The 20,441-nt window shown below is 41.4% G+C and overlaps 1 protein-coding gene across 2 annotated transcripts in view; it reads right to left on the reverse strand.

Annotated features, from left to right (window-relative positions):
• Positions 1–20,441, reverse strand: part of LOC126210553 (zinc finger protein 490-like) — a 67,512-nt gene that overhangs the window by 8,412 nt on the left and 38,659 nt on the right. For both annotated transcript variants that reach the window (XM_049939809.1, XM_049939810.1), the window contains one exon: positions 10,369–10,870. In XM_049939809.1, the coding sequence (XP_049795766.1) occupies positions 10,369–10,870 (502 nt within the window). The remainder of the gene's footprint in view (positions 1–10,368; positions 10,871–20,441) is intronic.

Consider the following 20,441-nt stretch of genomic DNA (forward strand, 5'->3'; position numbering starts at 1 on the left):
CAACCAGGACAAATGTTTCAACTGATCTACAGTCCAGCCTCAACGATCCTATGTCCAGTGCAGTTGTAATTAACAATGTCATTGGAGCAACATGGGAACACATAGCAGTCACCAGCTGCAGAGCCCTACGTTCAACAATGTGCGCTGAACAGTGTGTTCCGGAACACTCGGGTTCATATCGACACTGGGTTCTGTCGTTACAGCTGCCATGAATTGCCACCTATCTTGCTTTATAACCAGGCAAGCCTCTGACCTCTACGTTCTATAATGAGGTGTGGTGTCTGACACCTTGTCACCTACTCGTTATTTCACTGTTTTTCAACCAATGTCCAAAGGTGCTCACAACAGTGGCATGCAAATAACAAACTAGCTTCGACATTTCTGAAAAGCTGGTTCCAAGGCACCAGTTCATATCAATCTGCCCTCTGTCACAGTTGCTTATGTCAGTGGATTTCTCTATTTGCAGAACCCACTGTCACTAGAATGAGTCCTCAATTGTCTCTGCTCTGCTTCTATATTCTCATTACTCCACCATACGAGCACAGCACCACTAGGTGTCATCTAGTCTCATAGTGGGCAGTGATGATAAAGTTTTGGCTTGTTTTGTAAATGAGCAGTTGAAAAAGAAAGAAAGGAAATGGTACTGAATGACCTATAAATTCACTGAAATAGGTGACTAGCACAGCATGAGCTAGTTAGTTAGGCCGGTATTACACTATCAAATTTCTTTGTCAAAGATTTGATCAAAGATGTGATCCAATATTCCGTCCAATATATTTGACAAAGATCTTTGACGTAGCGCTACAAGTGGTATTACACTGTCATCAAATTTTTCGTCAAAGTTCAAGATGGCCGACAACTTGTTATTAACCGCAGCAGTTCTAGGTACTCCAATTGCATTGTGTGCACATGCGGAAAAGAAGTGGGGGAAAAAATGGAACCATACATACGAGGTTGACAGTCTTAAAAGTCCTGGGATTACAACTTGATAATAAATTCAGTTGGGAGGAGCACACCACAGAACTGCAGAAACGCCTTAACAAATCTGTATTTGCAATTCGAGTGTTAGCAGACGTAGGCAACATAAAAATGAAAAAGCTTGCATACTTTCATTCCATAATGTCATATGGGATAATATTTTGGGGTAAATCTTGAAGTCAAACAAAAGTTTTCAAGGTCCAAAAGCGTGTAATACGTATTATTTGTGGAGTAAATTCACGGACCTCCTGCAGAAACCTCTTCAAAGAACTGGGTATACTAACTACTGCCTCTCAGTATATTTACTTCTTAATAAAATTTGTCGTAAATAATATATCTCTTTTTCCAACAAACAACTCAGTTCATACATACAATACCAGGAACAAAAATGATCTGCACAAGGACTTAAAAGCACTTACTTTAGTTCAAAATGGGGTCCACTACTCAGGAACACTCATCTTCAATAATTTGCCAGGAAACATAAAAAATTTAGTTAGAAATAAAGATAAGTTTAAAAGGAGCCTGAAAGACTTACTACTGGCCAACTCCTTCTACTCCATTGGCGAAATTTTTAATAGAAACAAATGATGTATTTATTCATACTATTAGTATTTTTATTTCAGCTTAAAAAAATCGACATGTTCCACATCCACGAGGATCTCCTCAGCACAGATCTATGGAACGAAAAACTAATCTAATCTGGGTGGAGCCGTGGGTTTTACGACGACACGATAAAAGCATTCAACAAAACTTGTTACGTGAGCTTACAGTGGAAGACGTCAAGTCGTACATCAATTACTTAAGAATGGATGAGCATACATTTCTGTATGTGCTCAATGAAGTGTATCCTCATATCACAAAGCACAATTTTCACTTAAGAACTGCTACATCTTCAGAAGACAGGCTCACTATAACACTCCGATTCCTTGCTACAGGAGAGGGTTATGTTAGGTTAGGTTAGGTCTCCAATCTTCTTAATCTATTTTTGTATTCAGGGTGCCTCACGTTGTAAAGCGCCTCATCAGCTTCAGACATCTCTATTAATTCTGTAGTTGTCGGCACACACCAATTGTATTTACCGGCAATGGTTATAAAAACACTACAGACGACAGAACGCTGCAGCGATGCTAGCGCTCCGCGTGGTAACATATCGCATTGCAGTGAACAGAAGACAAGCGATTTCTTTGATCAAATATACGGCCTCGGCCTAGATTTGATCAAATATTGGACGACATTTGTCAAAGATCCCTATTACACTATCAAATATCTTTGACAAAGGTATTGGACAAAGATATTGGACAAAGAAATTTGATAGTGTAATACTGGCCTTAGTTTCATGTTCCACAGATAATTTGCATGGTAAATCATGACGACGTGGAACGAGTCATTTAAGAGTCACATGATGAATTATTCTAATTTGTAAATATGACAACATGCTGCTTGTTTATAAGCTTTCTGAGTTAACAATTCCTACCCACCAGCTTTCACACATTACAATAATAAAATACAAAACAATACAATAATGGAAATTCTTCTATGGGGTAGAAGGAATTGTCAATGAGAAACTTTTTCAGTTTGTTTTCAAATTTTACTTTGCTGTCTGTCAGACATTTTATACCATTGGATAGGTGATCAAAAAGCATTGTGCAGCCCTTTTTGTGCTAAAGACAACCTTAATGTAGAGTAAAAAATATCATTTTTCCTTCTGATATTGTAATTATCTAAATCATTGCTCCTTTCAAACTGCAGTGGTTATTTACATAAACTTCATGAGGAAATAAATATACTGTGAAGATGTAGTCAGAATGCCCAACTCCTCAAACAGATGTCTACAAGATAATCATGGGTGAGCACCACATATTAATCTTACAGCATATTTTTGAGCAATGACTACTTTCTTTCTCAAAGTGGGGTTACTCCAGACCATTATTCCTTACAACATTATTGAACAAAAATATGCAAACCATGTTTACTTATGATTTCTCTGCACAAGATTTTCAACCATTCTAAGTGGAAATGTGGTTGAACTAAACTGTTTTAGGAATTCCTAAATACGCTTTTTCCAGTTTAAATTCTCATCAATATTAACACTTACAATTTTTGAAGTTTTCACCTATTTATTATTTCCTCAACATGTGTTACACTCATCATTGGTGCAGTACTGCTAGATTAGCAGAACTGAATATGTTGTGTACTTTTAAAACTGAGAATGAGACCATTCGCATAAAACCAATCAATGATAGTGTCAAGAACATTGTTCAACATTTCTTTCATTGCTGTTTGTATGCTTGGACTGATTAAATAGCACTAGAAGAATACTGAGATTTATACAGTCAAATGGCTTAGATAGATCACAGAAAATACCAACTAGAGCTATATTATTACTTAATGCTTGTAAAATATGGTGAATAAACATGAAAATGGTATTCTCAGAAGAGTGATTCTCCTGAAACACTAACTGTGATTTGTTTAGGATATTAACGTTGCTTCAGTGGGATGCTATTCTAAGAATTTCAGGTAACACAAGTCTTACTATATGGGAGCAAATCTTTAGTACTTTATTGGAAATACCAAAAAAACCAGATGAGATTTTAGTTTTGAGAACATATAATTTTCCTAATTTCAGGAAGAGAAGTTGGTGATACATTCTTAGGACTGAATTTTATGAGAGCTGCTTTTTCAACATACTGCTGTGATTTTTCTCTTGACCTGTTTGTCCCTATACTTTCTACAGGGCTATTACAAATGATTGAAGCGATTTCATAAATTCACTGTAGCTCCATTCATTGACATATGGTTACGACACACTACAGATACGTAGAAAAACTCATAAAGTTTTGTTCGACTGAAGCCGCACTTCAGGTTTCTGCCGCCAGAGCACTCGAGAGCGCAGTGAGACAAAATGGCGACAGGAGCCGAGAAAGCGTATGTCGTGCTTGAAATGCACTGACATCAGTCAGTCATAACAGTGCAACTTCGTCCTGAAGTTCAACAAAGATCCACCAACTGCTAACTCCATTCGGCGATGGTATGCGCAGTTTAAAGCTTCTAGATGCCTCTGTAAGGGGAAATCAACGGGTCGGCCTGCAGTGAGCGAAGAAACGGTTGAACGCGTGCGGACAAGTTTCACGCGTAGCCCGCGGAAGTCGACGAATAAAGCAAGCAGGGAGCTAAACGTATCACAGCCGACGGTCTGGAAAATCTTACGGGAAAGGCTAAAGCAGAAGCCTTACCGTTTACAATTGCTACAAGCCCTGACACCCGATGACAAAGTCAAACGCTTTGAATTTTCGGCGCGGTTGCAACAGCTCATGGAAGAGGATGCGTTCAGTGCGAAACTTGTTTTCAGTGATGAAGCAACATTTTTTCTTAATGGTGAAGTGAACAGACACAATATGCGAATCTGGGCGGTAGAGAATCCTCACGCATTCGTGCAGCAAATTCGCAATTCACCAAAAGTTAACGTGTTTTGTGCAATCTCACAGTTTAAAGTTTACGGCCCCTTTTTCTTCTGCGAAAAAAACGTCACAGGACACGTGTATCTGGACATGCTGGAAAATTGGCTCATACCTCAACTGGAGACTGACAGCGCCGACTTCCATCTTTCAACAGGATGGTGCTCCACCGCACTTCCATCATGATGTTCGGCATTTCTTAAACAGGAGATTGGAAAACCGATGGATCGGTCGTGGTGGAGATCATGATCAGCAATTCATGTCATGGCCTCCACGCTCTCCAGACTTAACCCCATGCGATTTCTTTCTGTTGGGTTATGTGAAAGATTCCGTGTTTAAACCTCCTCTACCAAGAAACGTGCCAGAACTGCGAGTTTGCATCAACGATGCTTTCGAACTCATTGATGGGGACATGCTGCGCCAAGTGTGGGAGGAACTTGATTATCGGCTTGATGTCTGCCGAATCACTAAAGGGGCACATATCGAACATTTGTGAATGCCTAAAAAAACTTTTTGAGTTTTTGTATGTGTGTGCAAAGCATTGTGAAAATATCTCAAATAATAAAGTTATTGTAGAGCTGTGAAATCGCTTCAATCATTTGTAATAACCCTGTATTATAGCTTGGTTAAGAAATGATTATTAAATATATTTGCTATCTGTGACTCATCATTTATAATCCTTCCACTCAGTTCATTAGTGATGTTATCCTGTTCTGTGGCTGGTTGTTCCGTCTTTGATTTCATTAAATTTCATGTACCAGGGGTGTTAAGCCTTTCAGCTTATGTGGGCCAGTTGGAAGAAGACCAACATTTTCTGGCCACAAGTCATATACCTGACACTAACAATAACTGCTGAGGGTTGGAGGGGGAGGGGCAGTGGGAAGTATATAGTTAACACATTGAAGTAATTTAGATCAATTTACAATTATTCATTTTTAAAAAACAAAGTGAAATTCATTTGAGATTTTTTATGTGAGGTTTCATAACTTAACATATACAGAATTTCATGGAATTTCTTTTACTTATTATGTGGTAGATGTTCACTTCTTGGACTGTACTGATACTCGCTTCGGGCCACATGTGGCCCGTAGGCTGGACACTCCTGTCATTTACCCTTTACTACATTCCATAAAGCTTTAAGGGTATACGGAACGCCCTATGTTTACAATGTTAAATTGAGATAAAAGTTAGGAACATTTTCTCATTTGTTATTTGGACGATACTCTTGATTTTTTCACAGAACACAGAGATATGTTCTGCTTTTATGCTGAATTATTAATTTTGAAAAAATAATGTATGTTTTTCAGATATTTTATTTTTTGTAAGTGTTAAAAAAGTTATACATTTTAACAAGTATTTTAAAATTTACATCCATTAATACAAAATAATTCCACATATCTTTTAATTCAGATATACACTCCTGGAAATTGAAATAAGAACACCGTGAATTCATTGTCCCAGGAAGGGGAAACTTTATTGACACATTCCTGGGGTCAGATACATCACATGATCACACTGACAGAACCACAGGCACATAGACACAGGCAACAGAGCATGCACAATGTCGGCACTAGTACAGTGTATATCCACCTTTCGCAGCAATGCAGGCTGCTATTCTCCCATGGAGACGATCGTAGAGATGCTGGATGTAGTCCTGTGGAACGGCTTGCCATGCCATTTCCACCTGGCGCCTCAGTTGGACCAGCGTTCGTGCTGGACGTGCAGACCGCGTGAGACGACGCTTCATCCAGTCCCAAACATGCTCAATGGGGGACAGATCCGGAGATCTTGCTGGCCAGGGTAGTTGACTTACACCTTCTAGAGCACGTTGGGTGGCACGGGATACATGCGGACGTGCATTGTCCTGTTGGAACAGCAAGTTCCCTTGCCGGTCTAGGAATGGTAGAACGATGGGTTCGATGACGGTTTGGATGTACCGTGCACTATTCAGTGTCTCCTCGACGATCACCAGTGGTGTACGGCCAGTGTAGGAGATCGCTCCCCACACCATGATGCCGGGTGTTGGCCCTGTGTGCCTCGGTCGTATGCAGTCCTGATTGTGGCGCTCACCTGCACGGCGCCAAACACGCATGCGACCATCATTGGCACCAAGGCAGAAGCGACTCTCATCGCTGAAGACGACACGTCTCCATTCGTCCCTCCATTCACGCCTGTCGCGACACCACTGGAGGCGGGCTGCACGATGTTGGGGCGTGAGCGGAAGACGGCCTAACGGTGTGCGGGACCGTAGCCCAGCTTCATGGAGACGGTTGCGAATGGTCCTCGCCGATACCCCAGGAGCAACAGTGTCCCTAATTTGCTGGGAAGTGGCGGTGCGGTCCCATACGGCACTGCGTAGGATCCTACGGTCTTGGCGTGCATCCGTGCGTCGCTGCGGTCCGGTCCCAGGTCGACGGGCACGTGCACCTTCCGCCGACCACTGGCGACAACATCGATGTACTGTGGAGACCTCACGCCCCACGTGTTGAGCAATTCGGCGGTACGTCCACCCGGCCTCCCGCATGCCCACTATACGCCCTCGCTCAAAGTCCGTCAACTGCACATACGGTTCACGTCCACGCTGTCGCGGCATGCTACCAGTGTTAAAGACTGCGATGGAGCTCCGCATGCCACGGCAAACTGGCTGACACTGACGGCAGCGGTGCACAAATGCTGCGCAGCTAGCGCCATTCGATGGCCAACACCGCGGTTCCTGGTGTGTCCGCTGTGCCGTGCGTGTGATCATTGCTTGTACAGCCCTCTCGCAGTGTCCGGAGCAAGTATGGTGGGTCTGACACACCGGTGTCAATGTGTTCTTTTTTCCATTTCCAGGAGTGTATTAGAAGGTCTTAAGGAACAACTACAGAAAATTTCATCTTTCTACAATAAATAGGCCCTGAGAAAATGTGCCTTATACACAAAAAAATTAAAGTTACGGGAAATTAGCTTCAAAGTTTTTACTTCAGTACAAGCCTGCACCATAGCTTGTATCATCAGAATCGTCCAACAGCTTCCTCTTGATGGCTCTGCTATGCTGTCTAGCCATCTTTGAATATATGATTATAATAGAGGGAAACATTCCACGTAGGAAAAATTAATCTAAAAACAAAGATGATGTGACTTACCAAATGAAAGTGCTGGCAGGTCGACAGACACACAAACAAACACAAACATACACACAAAATTCAAGCTTTCGCAACAAACTGTTGCCTCATCAGGAAAGAGGGAAGGAGAGGGAAAGACGAAAGGATGTGGGTTTTAAGGGAGAGGGTAAGGAGTCATTCCAATCCCGGGAGCGGAAAGACTTACCTTAGGGGGAAAAAAGGACGGGTATACACTCGCACACACACACACACACACACACACATATCCATCCACACATATACAGACACCATATGTGTGGATGGATATGTGTGTGTGTGTGTGTGTGTGTGTGCGAGTGTATACCCGTCCTTTTTTCCCCCTAAGGTAAGTCTTTCCGCTCCCGGGATTGGAATGACTCCTTACCCTCTCCCTTAAAACCCACATCCTTTCGTCTTTCCCTCTCCTTCCCTCTTTCCTGATGAGGCAACAGTTTGTTGCGAAAGCTTGAATTTTGTGTGTATGTTTGTGTTTGTTTGTGTGTCTGTCGACCTGCCAGCACTTTCATTTGGTAAGTCACATCATCTTTGAATATACTTTTATGGCATTATCTGAAGACCTGAGCCGTTCCTTGTCCAAACAAAGCATAGCTGCGGCAGTTCGTAGTCCTACACAGAGCCCAACTTCTCCAGAACTTTGCACTTTGTTATATTGCCCTGATTGAATGATGAAACAGCATCATAAACACTAAAGTGAAGTGTGTTTATACCCACAAAAACAGTTTTAGGTAGTCTATTCCATATCACATGGTTCACACACTCATTTGGATTTTGAGTCCGGCCATGAAGACATTTCTTTAGTAGACTAATATCTGCGAGGTCTCGGAATATTGGTTTTATTTCATCCATTATGGCAGGTGGCAGGTGATGAGGGTGATTGTATTGTTTCTTAGTTACCTTGCCTCTGTTGTACTTGCACCAACTATCGTCTCCTTTTGGACATAGCCAATGTTGGGGATTCTCATTGTTTGAAGCTGTATGAAAAAACAGAGCCCAGACTGCTCTTCTCATTAATTCTGCATCTGCTGTATTCTGTCTTATTGCTAGACCATTGCACTTCTGAATATGATCTATTGTAGCATGTCAGTCTATTTTTCCCATCTAAAGTTTTTCCATCACTCAATTTCTTGCCTTTCATGCTAGCCTTGAGCTGTCGAAGTCTTGATCCCATCCTTTTCTGAACATGGCCAACACACTCCAGTTTGGAAATTTTCACATCGTTACCATAGGGTCTCAGTTCCTCAATTTCTTTGGAAGCCTTTGAGTCACCATCTTTTATGTATCTAACGGTGTACCATTTTACTGAGTGTTGATAAATACTTCTTACACCAGCAACTTCCATACCACCACTTGCCCCGTAGTAATTTGCCATGCACTCCTCTTCATGTTTATTTTTCATTTTCTCCATGCATCTGCAATGCTTGGAAAGTATTGCCACATCAACTACCTTACCAGTGTCCACACTTGTAGCTGTTACTACACCATTCAGAGATGTGTGGCCTCTCTTCTGCCAGCTTCCATCAAAAGCTATGGACCAAGTCTCTGCTATTATTATTTTCAACAACTGCTTCCTCAACAGCATCTTTCATGTTTTCCTGTGCCACATCTTCTACAGCAGAGCCTATTGCAATTATGTGTTTGTTAAATTTTGAAGGTGGAGGAGGGAGGTTCATCACACCACACAACATGGCAGCCCTGCCCTTTCCTATACACCGTAACCCATAAACCAGTCTAATGTTTATATCGTATAGTTTACCTGTATCTGCAGTAACATGTGAGGAATTGAAGAAAGTAACACTATGTTTGCAATAACTGCACATCAACTCTAATTCACAAGCAAGTCCTACATGTAAGTTTGTTTTCAATGAAACACCACATTTTCCACATTGTTTGCAGCACACATTGTTCTCCAAAACGTCTGATAATAAAAGAGACGTTGATTACCTCGTATTTTGTAGTCCCAGCATTTAGTTTCTTGTATTCTTCTTCAATTCCAGCTAGTTTTCTTCTTGAAGCACTTTCCGGTGTAGTGGCAGCAGCATCACTCAATGTATCACTACCAGTGTTGAGGTTAGTCGCTACTGGGACATCAGATACTGATGAAGATGAATCAGACGAATTTTTAGTACACTTTACTTTCTTGCGCCAATGTACACGCTTTCTAAATACCTTCAGACTAGGTCTTGGCATGTTGAAGGAAAGAAAACTCAATGACTTCTCCACATACGACTTTCACAACAATGACATGGATGTACTCACAAAGGAAACAATACAAATGGTGCAGAATCTATTGTCAACTGTCTAGCAGTGTAGCCAACAGAAAAGCTAACTTTCTTGTGCTTAATTATATCTCTGGCAAGGCTGTCTATATCAGGTATATTTCGCATCTCATATACAAGGTGCGGAACATCGTGTGTCGAAATTATTTTAAAAAATTATTTAAAATAGTTCTATTCATGTCACTCAAATATTTTATACATGGTATTAAACGGGAGAGTCTAAATTTTTCGAAAATGCATTTACCCAAAAATCGATTTTTTCATCGAAAAACTCATTCCGTATACCCTTAAGTCTGTTGTCAGAAGTACTGATTTCTGACATTATGTGTATGTCTTCGATTTTTTTTTTAATAACCTCCTTGGTAACTTTGAGTAGTTTTTGTAGCATGCAACTATTGCAGGATCTCTACTCATTTTTGCCAACACACACACTTCCCTATTTCCTTCCAAATGATCACAAGAGCTTCTATCTTCAGTAGTATAAACACAATACCAAGTGACATATTAACGGATCACCTGTTCGTGAATTCCCTCCCACAGTGGCAGCAGCTCCCGACAGATGTTTTCGGACTGCCGGGTTGTGCTCGGCTCACAGAAGAGCGGCGGTTGATGCGGTGCGCACGCAGCAGGTGCCGTTGCCACTCACGGTCCCCGCGGAAAGTGCGGCGGCAGTGGAGGCAGCGCCGGGGTGGGCGGTTCCTGGAGTCGTCGTGCAGCACCATGTGGTGGCGGAAGTGGGCCATCCGCGATATCTCCTCGCCACACACGAGGCAGGGGAAGGGCTGCCCCCGCGAGTGCGCGATGCTGTGTATGCAGAGCTGCACCCGTGTAGCGAACCGCTTTTCACAGGTCGTGCACGAGAAGGGCCGCTCGCCAGTGTGCCATGCACACAGCGTCGCCAGCTCCGAGGCGCTCTCGGCGGCCGCACCACACTGCTTGCAGGAGAATGCGGGCTCCTCCTCCAGCCCGGGTTCGTCCCACGCCGGACCCTGTTCCAATAGTCGGCGCAGTATCGGAGCTGCCGGAAAACAAATCTTGTCAGCTGGTGTGTAACACTGCCACAACAACAGCATTTGTAGATTTAGATGAAGCTTTAGCATTGATGACTTGATGTAATGTATGGTAATAAGCTTCCTGTGGGAGGCTACCATTAGCATTTGCATCACCGGGGCCCCTGTCACTCAGGTCCAGACTCTATCCGTTATGCTGCTGGTGACTTCCAACACTTGAGAATGAATAGTTTAGGACAAACACTAAGATCCTCTCGGCCATGCTTTAATGTGGTTGCATGCAGTTTCAAGTAAACACCATTGCGCAACATACAGAGCATGACAAACTAATAACTATACAATTCGTTATGCCATGGCAGGAGACAGTGGGAAGAAATGCTAGTTATGAAGTAAATGTAAAGTAGGATGCTTCCATGGCATGGTGGAAATGGACTCCAAGGACAAAACTTTTACCAGTACGGAGAAATGAGAGGGAGAGATGTTCTTGTTAACAATGGTGGGGATTATTGTACATCTATATAGATACTCTGCAAGCCACTGTATGGTGCATAGAGAGGATGCCCTGTACCACTACTAGTTACTTCCTTTCTTGTTCTACTCACAGAGTGAGGAGAAAAGTACTGCCTATGTGCCTCCATACGAGTCCTAATTACTCTAATCTTATCTTCGTGGTCCTCATCTTATGCAAAATTTACGTTAGCTGCAGTAGAATCGCTCTGCTGTCAGCCTCAAATGCCAGCTCTCTAAATTTTCTTAATAGCGCTCCTCAACATGAATGTCGTCTTCCTTCCAGTTCTTCCCATTTGAGTTCCTGAAGCATTTCTGTAATACCTGCATGTTGTTCAAACCTACCAGTAAAAAATCTAGCAGCCCGCCTCTGAATGCTACAATGTCATCCTTTAATCTGACATGATGCAGATCCCAAACACTCAAATAGTACTCAACAATAGGTAGTAGTGTATTACACACGTCAAAAAAGTTTTGCATCACCTCAGTTCCAAGGGTTCCAGAACCTGTACAGAAAATTTGAATAGAGATCAACATAAACATCATTTCTGCCCTTTTTATTGCTAATGAAAACCACACATTGCATGTTGTACCACCATACAGCGAGATCTTCAGAGGGGGTGCTCCAGATTGCTGTATGCACCAGTACCTCTAATACCCAGCAGCACGTCCTCTTGCATTAATGCATGTCTACATTCATCGTAGACATTCATCGTGGCCTACTATACACAAGTTCACCAAGGCACTGTTGGTCCAGATTGTCCCACTCCTCAATCGCAATTCGGCGTACATCCCTCGGAGTGGTTGGTGGGTCGTCCATAAACAGCCCTCTTCAATCTATCCCAGGCATGTTCGATACAGTTCGATAGGGCTCATGTCTGGAGAACATGCTCGCCATTCTATCCGAGCGATGTCGTTATCCTGAAGGAAGTCATTTACAAGATGTGCACGATGGGGGCGCAAATTGTCGTCCATGAAGACAAATGCCTCGCCAATTTGCTGCCGATATGGTTGCACTATCGGTCAGAGGATGGCATTCACGTATCGTACAGCTGTTACAGTACCTTCCATGACCACCAGTGGCGTATGTCAGTTCTACATAATGCCACCCCAAAGCAGCAGGGAATCTCCACCTAGCTGCACTTTCTGGACAGTGTGTCTTAGGCTGTCAGCATGATGGAGTTACCTCCAAACATGTCTCCGACGATTGTCTGGTTGAAGGTATATGCGACACTCATCGGTGAAGAGAATGCGATGCCAATCCTGAACAGTCCAATCGGCATGTTAATGGGCCCATCTGTACAGTGCTGCATGGTGTCATGGTTGCAAAGACGGACCTCGCCATGAACGTCAGGAGTGAAGTTGCGTATCATGCAGCCTACTGCACACAGTTTGAGTCATAACATGACATCCTGTGGCTGCACAAAAAGCATTATTCAACATGGTGGCGTTGCTGTCAGGGTTCCTCTGAGCAATAATCCGTAGGTAGTGCTCATCCACTGCAGTAGTAGCCCTCAGGCGGCACAAGCGAGGCATGTCAACGACAGTTCCTGTCTCACTGTATCTCCTACATGTCCGAACACCATCGCTTTGGTTCACTCCAAGATTCCTGGACACTTCCCTTGTTGAGAGCCCTTCCTGGCACAAAGTAACAATGCAGACGCGATCAAATTGCGGTATTGACTGTCTAGGCATTGTTGAACTTCAGACAACATGAGCTGTGTACTTCCTTCCTGGTGGAATGACTGGAACTGATCGGCTGTTGGACCTCCTCCGTCTAATAGATGCTGCTAATGCATGGTTGTTTATATCTTTGGGTGGGTTTAGTGACATCTCTGACAGTCAAAGGGACTGTGTCTGTGATACAATATACACAGTCAAAGTCTATCTTCTGGTGTCTGGGAACCGGGTTGATGCAAAACTTTTTTTGATGTCTATATGTGGTCTCCTTTATAGATGAACCACACTTTCCTCAAATTCTCCCAAAAAAACTGAAGTCAATCATTCATCTTCCCTATTATACAGTCCTTACATGCGCATTCCATTTTATATTGCTTTGCAACATTACACACGGCTGTTTCATTGACATAACTGTGTAAAGCAGCACACTACTAATGTGAGACTGGAACAGCTCAGGGTTTTTTTTCCTCTCCTCATACTCACCTGAATTAATTTACACTGTTCTACATTTAGAGCTAGCTGCCATTCATCACACGAACTAGACATGTTGCCTAAGTCATATTGTATCCTCCTATAGACACTCACTGACAGCACCTTGTCATACTCCACAGGATCATCAGCAAATAATCACAGACTGCTACTTACCCTGTCCACCAGATCGTTTACGTATACTGTCTGCAAGATCATTTACACATATAGAAAATAACAGCGGTCCTATCACACTTCACTGCTGCACTCCTGACAATACGAATCACATACATGAGAACCTATTCTGTAGGCTTCTACTATCATTAACAGTCAGCAGTATGGCACTGTGCCAAATGCTTTGCAGAAACCTAGGAATATGGAATCTGCCTGTTGCCCTCATCCATGGTTCAAGAGATCTCATGTTGCAGAACGAGAACTATGACAGTCATATTAATGCTAACCAAAGCACAGGCCTTAGGTGAGGAATGGAAGAGGAAACAGAAATTTTATATGCTCTTGGAAAGTGAGATTTCTGGATAAGTCATGAATTGGATGAGTTTATTGTCTGAGGCCTTGAAAGTGAGTTGAAGGGTACAGCTGGCACCCAACTCTTGAGCACAATGGCTGCACATCAGAGGCTATAAACCCAGTTTGGCAGAGTGCAGGTATAATGTTTAGTTAGTGAGCCACAGCTGGACAGAAGACTCAAATGGCAACCTCAATAGTGACAGCATTCTTTGCACATACCAAACAGCGGAATGCACTTCCCTGCAGCCGACCTACTTTGAGTGACCCTCAGAGCATGGGGCTTTCTTATTCATTTGTGTAATTAACAGTTTATAAAGTTATACAGAATAATTGTTATCTCTTTTATGTCATGGTTATAATTTTCTGTGCAACTCCTCCAAATGCATAATAAAAATGTTGATCTAACATTAAATATACATTTGCATTCATGGCAGAGAGTGATATGAGACAGTGGAGAGATTATGATAAGCATAAGCCTATCAGTCTTATTCCCACTGATGTAACAAGGATGCATTACACTGGAATACACATTTTCAGACTTCAAAGGTAGCAAGGATAAAAAAAGAGTTAAAGTCATCTACAACTTGTAGAGATGCCAGACTACAGTAGTAAGAGTGGAAGGGCCTGGAAGTAAAGCAGTAAATGAGAATGGAGTCAGGCAGGGCTGTGGCCTCTCCCCAACGTTATTCAATCTGTACACGGAACAAGTTGTGGAGGAAAACAATGAATTTGACAATGACACTTTAATTCTCTCAAAGATGGCAAAGGACCTAAAAAGAGCAGTTGAACAGAATGGTAGTATCTTGTAAAGAGGTTATAAAATGAACCTACAGAAAAGTAAAACATAGGTACTGGAACATGTTTGAGCTGAACACGGTGACATGGGAATTAGATTAGGAAATAAAACCCTAAAAGTAGTAGTTGGGTCTTTCTGTTTAGGTGGCAAAATATGTGATGATGACCAAAGAAGAGAAAATTTAAAAATGCAGACTGACAACAATGAAAAAGAGGAATTTGTAAACATCAAATAAGATTTTAAATGTTAGAAAACCTTTCCTGCAGATATCTGTCTGGAATGTAGTTTTGTACAGCAGTGAAATTAAGTGATGGTATGACACTGATGGCAGGGAGACCCCACCTGGGGAAGTTCGGCTGCCAAGCTGCAAGTCTCTCCTGTTAACATCACATGCATGTCAACGATGACGAGGAACCAGACCCCGAGCAGATAAAATCTCTGACCCAACCAGGAATCGAACCCAGGTCCACCCCACGGCAGTCAGACATACTGTCCACTCAGCTACAGGGGCAGACATGGCAGTGAAACATGAACAATAAGTATTTCAGACAAGAAGCAACCAGTACTACAGAAGAATGCTGAAGATTGTGTAGGTAGACTGGATATCTATGGAAGATTCAAATTGGGGAGAACAGAAATTTGTGGCACAAACAGCTCAGTTGCTAGGCCACATCCTGAGGCATCAAGGAATCGTCAATTTATAAGTGGTGGGAAAAGGGAGAGGGAGAGGGGGCAGGAAGGAGAGGAGGAGGCTTCATCTCAGAGTAGTACTTACATCCTATGTTGTCAACTCGGTTGGATGTATCCAAGTCTTTTTCTTACCCTATAGTTTTTACCCTCTAAGCTCCCTCTAATACCATGGAAGTTATTCCCTGATGTACAAACACAATTCCCATCCCTTCTGCCCCTTCTTTTTGTCAGTGTTTTCCACACGTTCTTCCACTTGCCAGTTCTGTGGAGAACCTCTTCATTTCTTATCAGTCCATCTAATTTGCAACATCCTTCTATAGCTCCATGTCTACAACACTTTGATTCTCTTCTGTTCCGGTTTTCCCACAATCCATGTTTCACTACCATACAATGCTGTGTTCCACTCATACACTCTTAGAAATTTCTTCCTTAAAGGCCTGTGTCTAATACTAGTAGACTGTGTCTGAACTAGTACATTTCCTTCACACATGAATGCTCTCTTTGCTTGTGCTAGTTTCCTTTTTTATGTCCTTCCTGTATCATCTGTCATGTATTATTTTTATTCCACATTAGCAGAGTTCCTTAATTTCATCTACCTCATGGTCACCTATTTTAATGTTAAGTTCATTGTTCATTTTATTTCTACTACCCCTCATTAATTCCATTTTCTTTGGTTTATTCTCAATCTGCAGTGTGTGCTCATGAGATTGGTCATTACGTTCAACTGGTACTGTAATTCTTCTTCACCTCCACTGAGGATAGCAACGTCATCAGCGAACTTTATCACTGTTATCCTTTAAACCTGACCTTTAATGCCATTCCTGAATGTTTCTTTTATTTCCATCACTGCTTCTTCTATGTACAGACTGAGTAGTAGAGATGAAATATTGCACCCTGCAGTTGATTGTGCGATAGTTCTCAAACTTATCTCCCCATGCTATCTTTGGGATTGTGTGGATGGTATTCTTCCAGAAGCCTGATGGTATGTCTCCAGTCTCAATAGATTCTACACACTTACTTGAATAGCCATTTAGTTGCCACTTCCACCGATCACTTCAGGAATTCCAAAGGAATGTTATATATCTCTTTTGCCCTATTTCATCGCAAGTCTTCCAAAGCTCCGTTAAACTCTGACTATAATACTGGATGCCCTATGTCTTCCACATCCACTCCCATTTCTTCTTCTATCACATCACTGTACAAGTACTGATCCTCCCTCACAGAGGTTTTCATTGTGCTCTTTACATTTATCCACTCTTTCCACTGTATTTAACGGTGGAATTTCCAATGCAGTCTAATGTTAACACCTTTGCTTTCAATTTCACCAAAAGTTGTTTTGACTTTTCTTTTGCTTCTGGCAACCATTTCGTTTTTGATTTCCCTCACATTCTTTTCTTCCAGCTTCCCTGCACTTCCTATTTATTACATTCCCAAGTGATTTATATTACTGTATTCCCGTCTTTCCCTCAACATTTTTGTACTTCCTCCTTTCATCAATCAATTGAAGTATTCGTTCTGTTACATAAGGTTTCTTCGGGGTCACTTTCCTTATATCTATGTTTATCCGTCCAACTTCTGTGACTGCCCTTTCTAGACAGGTTCATTCCACTTCAACTGGACTGCCTACTATGGTATTAATTTTCACAGCATATACAGCCCTAGGTAAGATATCCTCTGATGTAGTGTGACAAGTTACATGACATGTAGCATGGCAGATACACAGCAGTGGTGTAGCATGCATGTGATTCGATGCCAATATCAAAGTGATTCAGCAAGTAATATACCATGTCTTCTCCACACGATGAAGTCAACTTAATTAATGGTTTATGTAACTGAAACAAAGCTACATCCACTTCTGTAGTAAATTTATCACTAAAACTTTTACTTTTCATGTAAATAATTATAAGGGGCTTTCAAAAAGAAACAACCTGGTGGCATAATTACAGGAACCAGTACCTGTATGTTAGAAGTATTGACCTGGGGTATGTTAGAAGTATTGACCCTGGCTGTTGAGACCCTTGTCCCACTGTGACACAAGGCGGTGAATGGCTGTCTCATAAAATTTCCGGGCCTGCGATGTTAACCGGTTCCGCACGTACAGCTCAGATTACGCCATTTTTGGTCCCCTTAAAAAGGCTCTGAGGGGCAAACGACAAAACAATTTGCCTTATTACTATTACACATGTAGTACTGCAGTTAACATGATTTCTTTGAAATTCCTAATATTAATGAGATGATTATCGCTTTCACATGTGGCCACATGAAACATATTGACAGGTCTGTTTACAAGCAAGAAAATTACATTTCTCTAGTGAATACTTGTTTTTGTTGCACTGTGAGTCTTTTTAGTCCACTGTTTCCACAGGAGTGGAACACAAAGTATCAGTTTGGCAGGCAACATTACTCGTCTGACGATTCCTCAACAAAACGTGTGAAATGTTTTGTTATGCTTTTATAAGAAATGAAATCCATTTATAACCATAAGTGTTTATATTTTATGACTTTTGTCACTTAGTAAAGAAAGTAAGAGATTTCCAGTTTGTGTTAAGAGAACCTCCTGAGGCAACTAACTGGTTCACTCAACAAGAACCAATTTTATAGGTATAATTATAATTGTCATCAGAAATGTACTCCCCCCATGACACTTTACCAGAAAAAGCTCCAACCTTAACGCACACAATACAGCCTATTGCAGATTCTAAGTAAGTTATGAAACTGATAATGATCCTGTTAAAAAAGTGCTGTTTACCTCATTCTTCAAAGAGAGCAGTTCATCTATAAGAAATATACAATAATATTAACACAAACAGTGGTACCAAGCTTGAGTAATGTCTGTCTAAAGGAGCTTAGGATGTACATTGCTGTCCATATATGATTGTTTCGGGGGCAGGGGGGGGTCGGCGGCAGGGCATTGCTGTTGTTGGCATATTTTCACTCTGCTGTAAATGAAACCTCTGCAGCAGGTCACTTTAAATAAATAAAGTGTTCAGGCATGTGTGGTTAATAGTGTCTATTCACCGGAAGTGAGCAGCAAGATGATTGTGTAAAGCAGATAACCACATATTGTGCACAATACTTTTTTAAGGCTCTTGGAATTCTTACTCCCCAACACCTGTATTCCTTTATGGTTTGTCTTGTTGACAACAATTTCTACTAATTCAAAAGAAAATCATTCTTAAAGTAGTCACTCTTTTTATTACTTGAAGATCTAGATTCAATAATTAAAAAGTTCTGATGGCTACTTGGTAGGTACGAAAAGTGTTGTAAAGCTGTAAGTTAAATAGTAATGCACTGCAAGACTCAGTTTTTGCAGAAATAAGTAACTTTTTTTGTTTCAAAATTTCAAGTGTAATCAAGTTAGTATTAAACTACCAGTGGGAGGCAAAGAGCAAGTATTTACTGTAACTGTGGATGCAGTAGCTTTTTTCAAAATAGTAGCTTCCTTTTTACTTTAATTAATTAGCTGCTGTAGTTATGAATATAACTATGCAATATAGGGGTAGGTATACTAATGTTAATACAGACTGTCTACAATCTGCTTCTTGTTACTGTAAATACTGATTCATTCCAAATCCCTGAAGGTTCTCTATCTATAGTGTAATTTCATTGCAGGTATTAGCAGCATAATTAATGACCTTCATATATGCAGAGAATTTTTCTTTTGAGTCTACACAATTCACAACCAGATGAAAATCTAAATTGTGAAAGGAAACTATTTCAAAATCCATGCAGAGATATTTCCATGTGTTGGAAGTTAGGATGGTTATTGATCCTTGGATGTAGAACTTGATGAATAACTAATATTTTGAGACAACATATTGTTAATATCTAGCTCAATACACAAGTATAATCAACATTTTGTTATACATTACACTTCCTATCTTCCTATCGTTTCCGTATCTGCATTGGATTAAGCAAAAGTCAGAAAACATATGTACTTATTTTGTGTAAAACCTGATATTATGCACGTAACCTGTTGTGACTCGCTGATCTTTCAAAGTGCCGCCGCGCAGTTACGCGCGTCCTCTACATGTGGCGCTGTCTGCCAGCCATGCAGCAGCCGCACCACCTAAGCGGCCAGCCAGCCAGCGGCCGCTAGCCTTGGACTCTGTGCTGATTTGACTGTTACAGTGTACACATGTCTTACTTTGTCTACTTGCTCTGTGACTTACATGTATTTTGTCGTCTTTGAAATATATGTGTTCAACTTGACGTTATAACATAAACGAATTTCCTTTCTTACAAAAGCATACTAAAACATTTCACTCATATTCTTGTGGAATCATTAGAAAACTAATGCTATGTGCGAAATTGTTATTTTGTCTTCCACTCCTGTGGAAGTAGTGAACTACAGGAATTCACAGTGAGGAGAGGGGGGGGGGGATGAGAGAGAGAGAGAGAGAGAGAGAGAGAGAGGGAGAGAGAGAGAGAGAGAATGTATTCACTGAAGAACAGTGAATCTGTCACTTGTTAAAAAGAATAGTCAATATGTTTCGACTTGACCGCATGTATAATCGATAACCACTACTTCATTATCAGGAATTTTGGAGAAAACCTAACTACACTACTACATGTGTAACAGTAGTAATACAGTTTATTGGATTGTCAAAACCAATGCTTGATTTCAGCTATAAATGGGGAAAACTGTAACTGTCAGCTCCACTTCACACAATGCATAATGACAGAAACTTGGCTTTCTGCCCCATGTCACGTGAGTTAGATGTTGGTTTCAAGCCTTAACAAGGCAGATATACAGAACTGCATGGTATATGTTATATATGGTCTATGGTTGTAAGGGAGGCTGGTAAAATGCCTAGGTGGGCAAGCAAATTCTGAGGCAGAATAATAGCTACCATTTGCATTTTCTTTTAAATGTACAATTTCATTAATTTCATTGTGCTATTATGGTG

This window comes from Schistocerca nitens, chromosome 10, assembly GCF_023898315.1.
Source record: "Schistocerca nitens isolate TAMUIC-IGC-003100 chromosome 10, iqSchNite1.1, whole genome shotgun sequence".
Taxonomy (NCBI): domain Eukaryota; kingdom Metazoa; phylum Arthropoda; class Insecta; order Orthoptera; family Acrididae; genus Schistocerca; species Schistocerca nitens.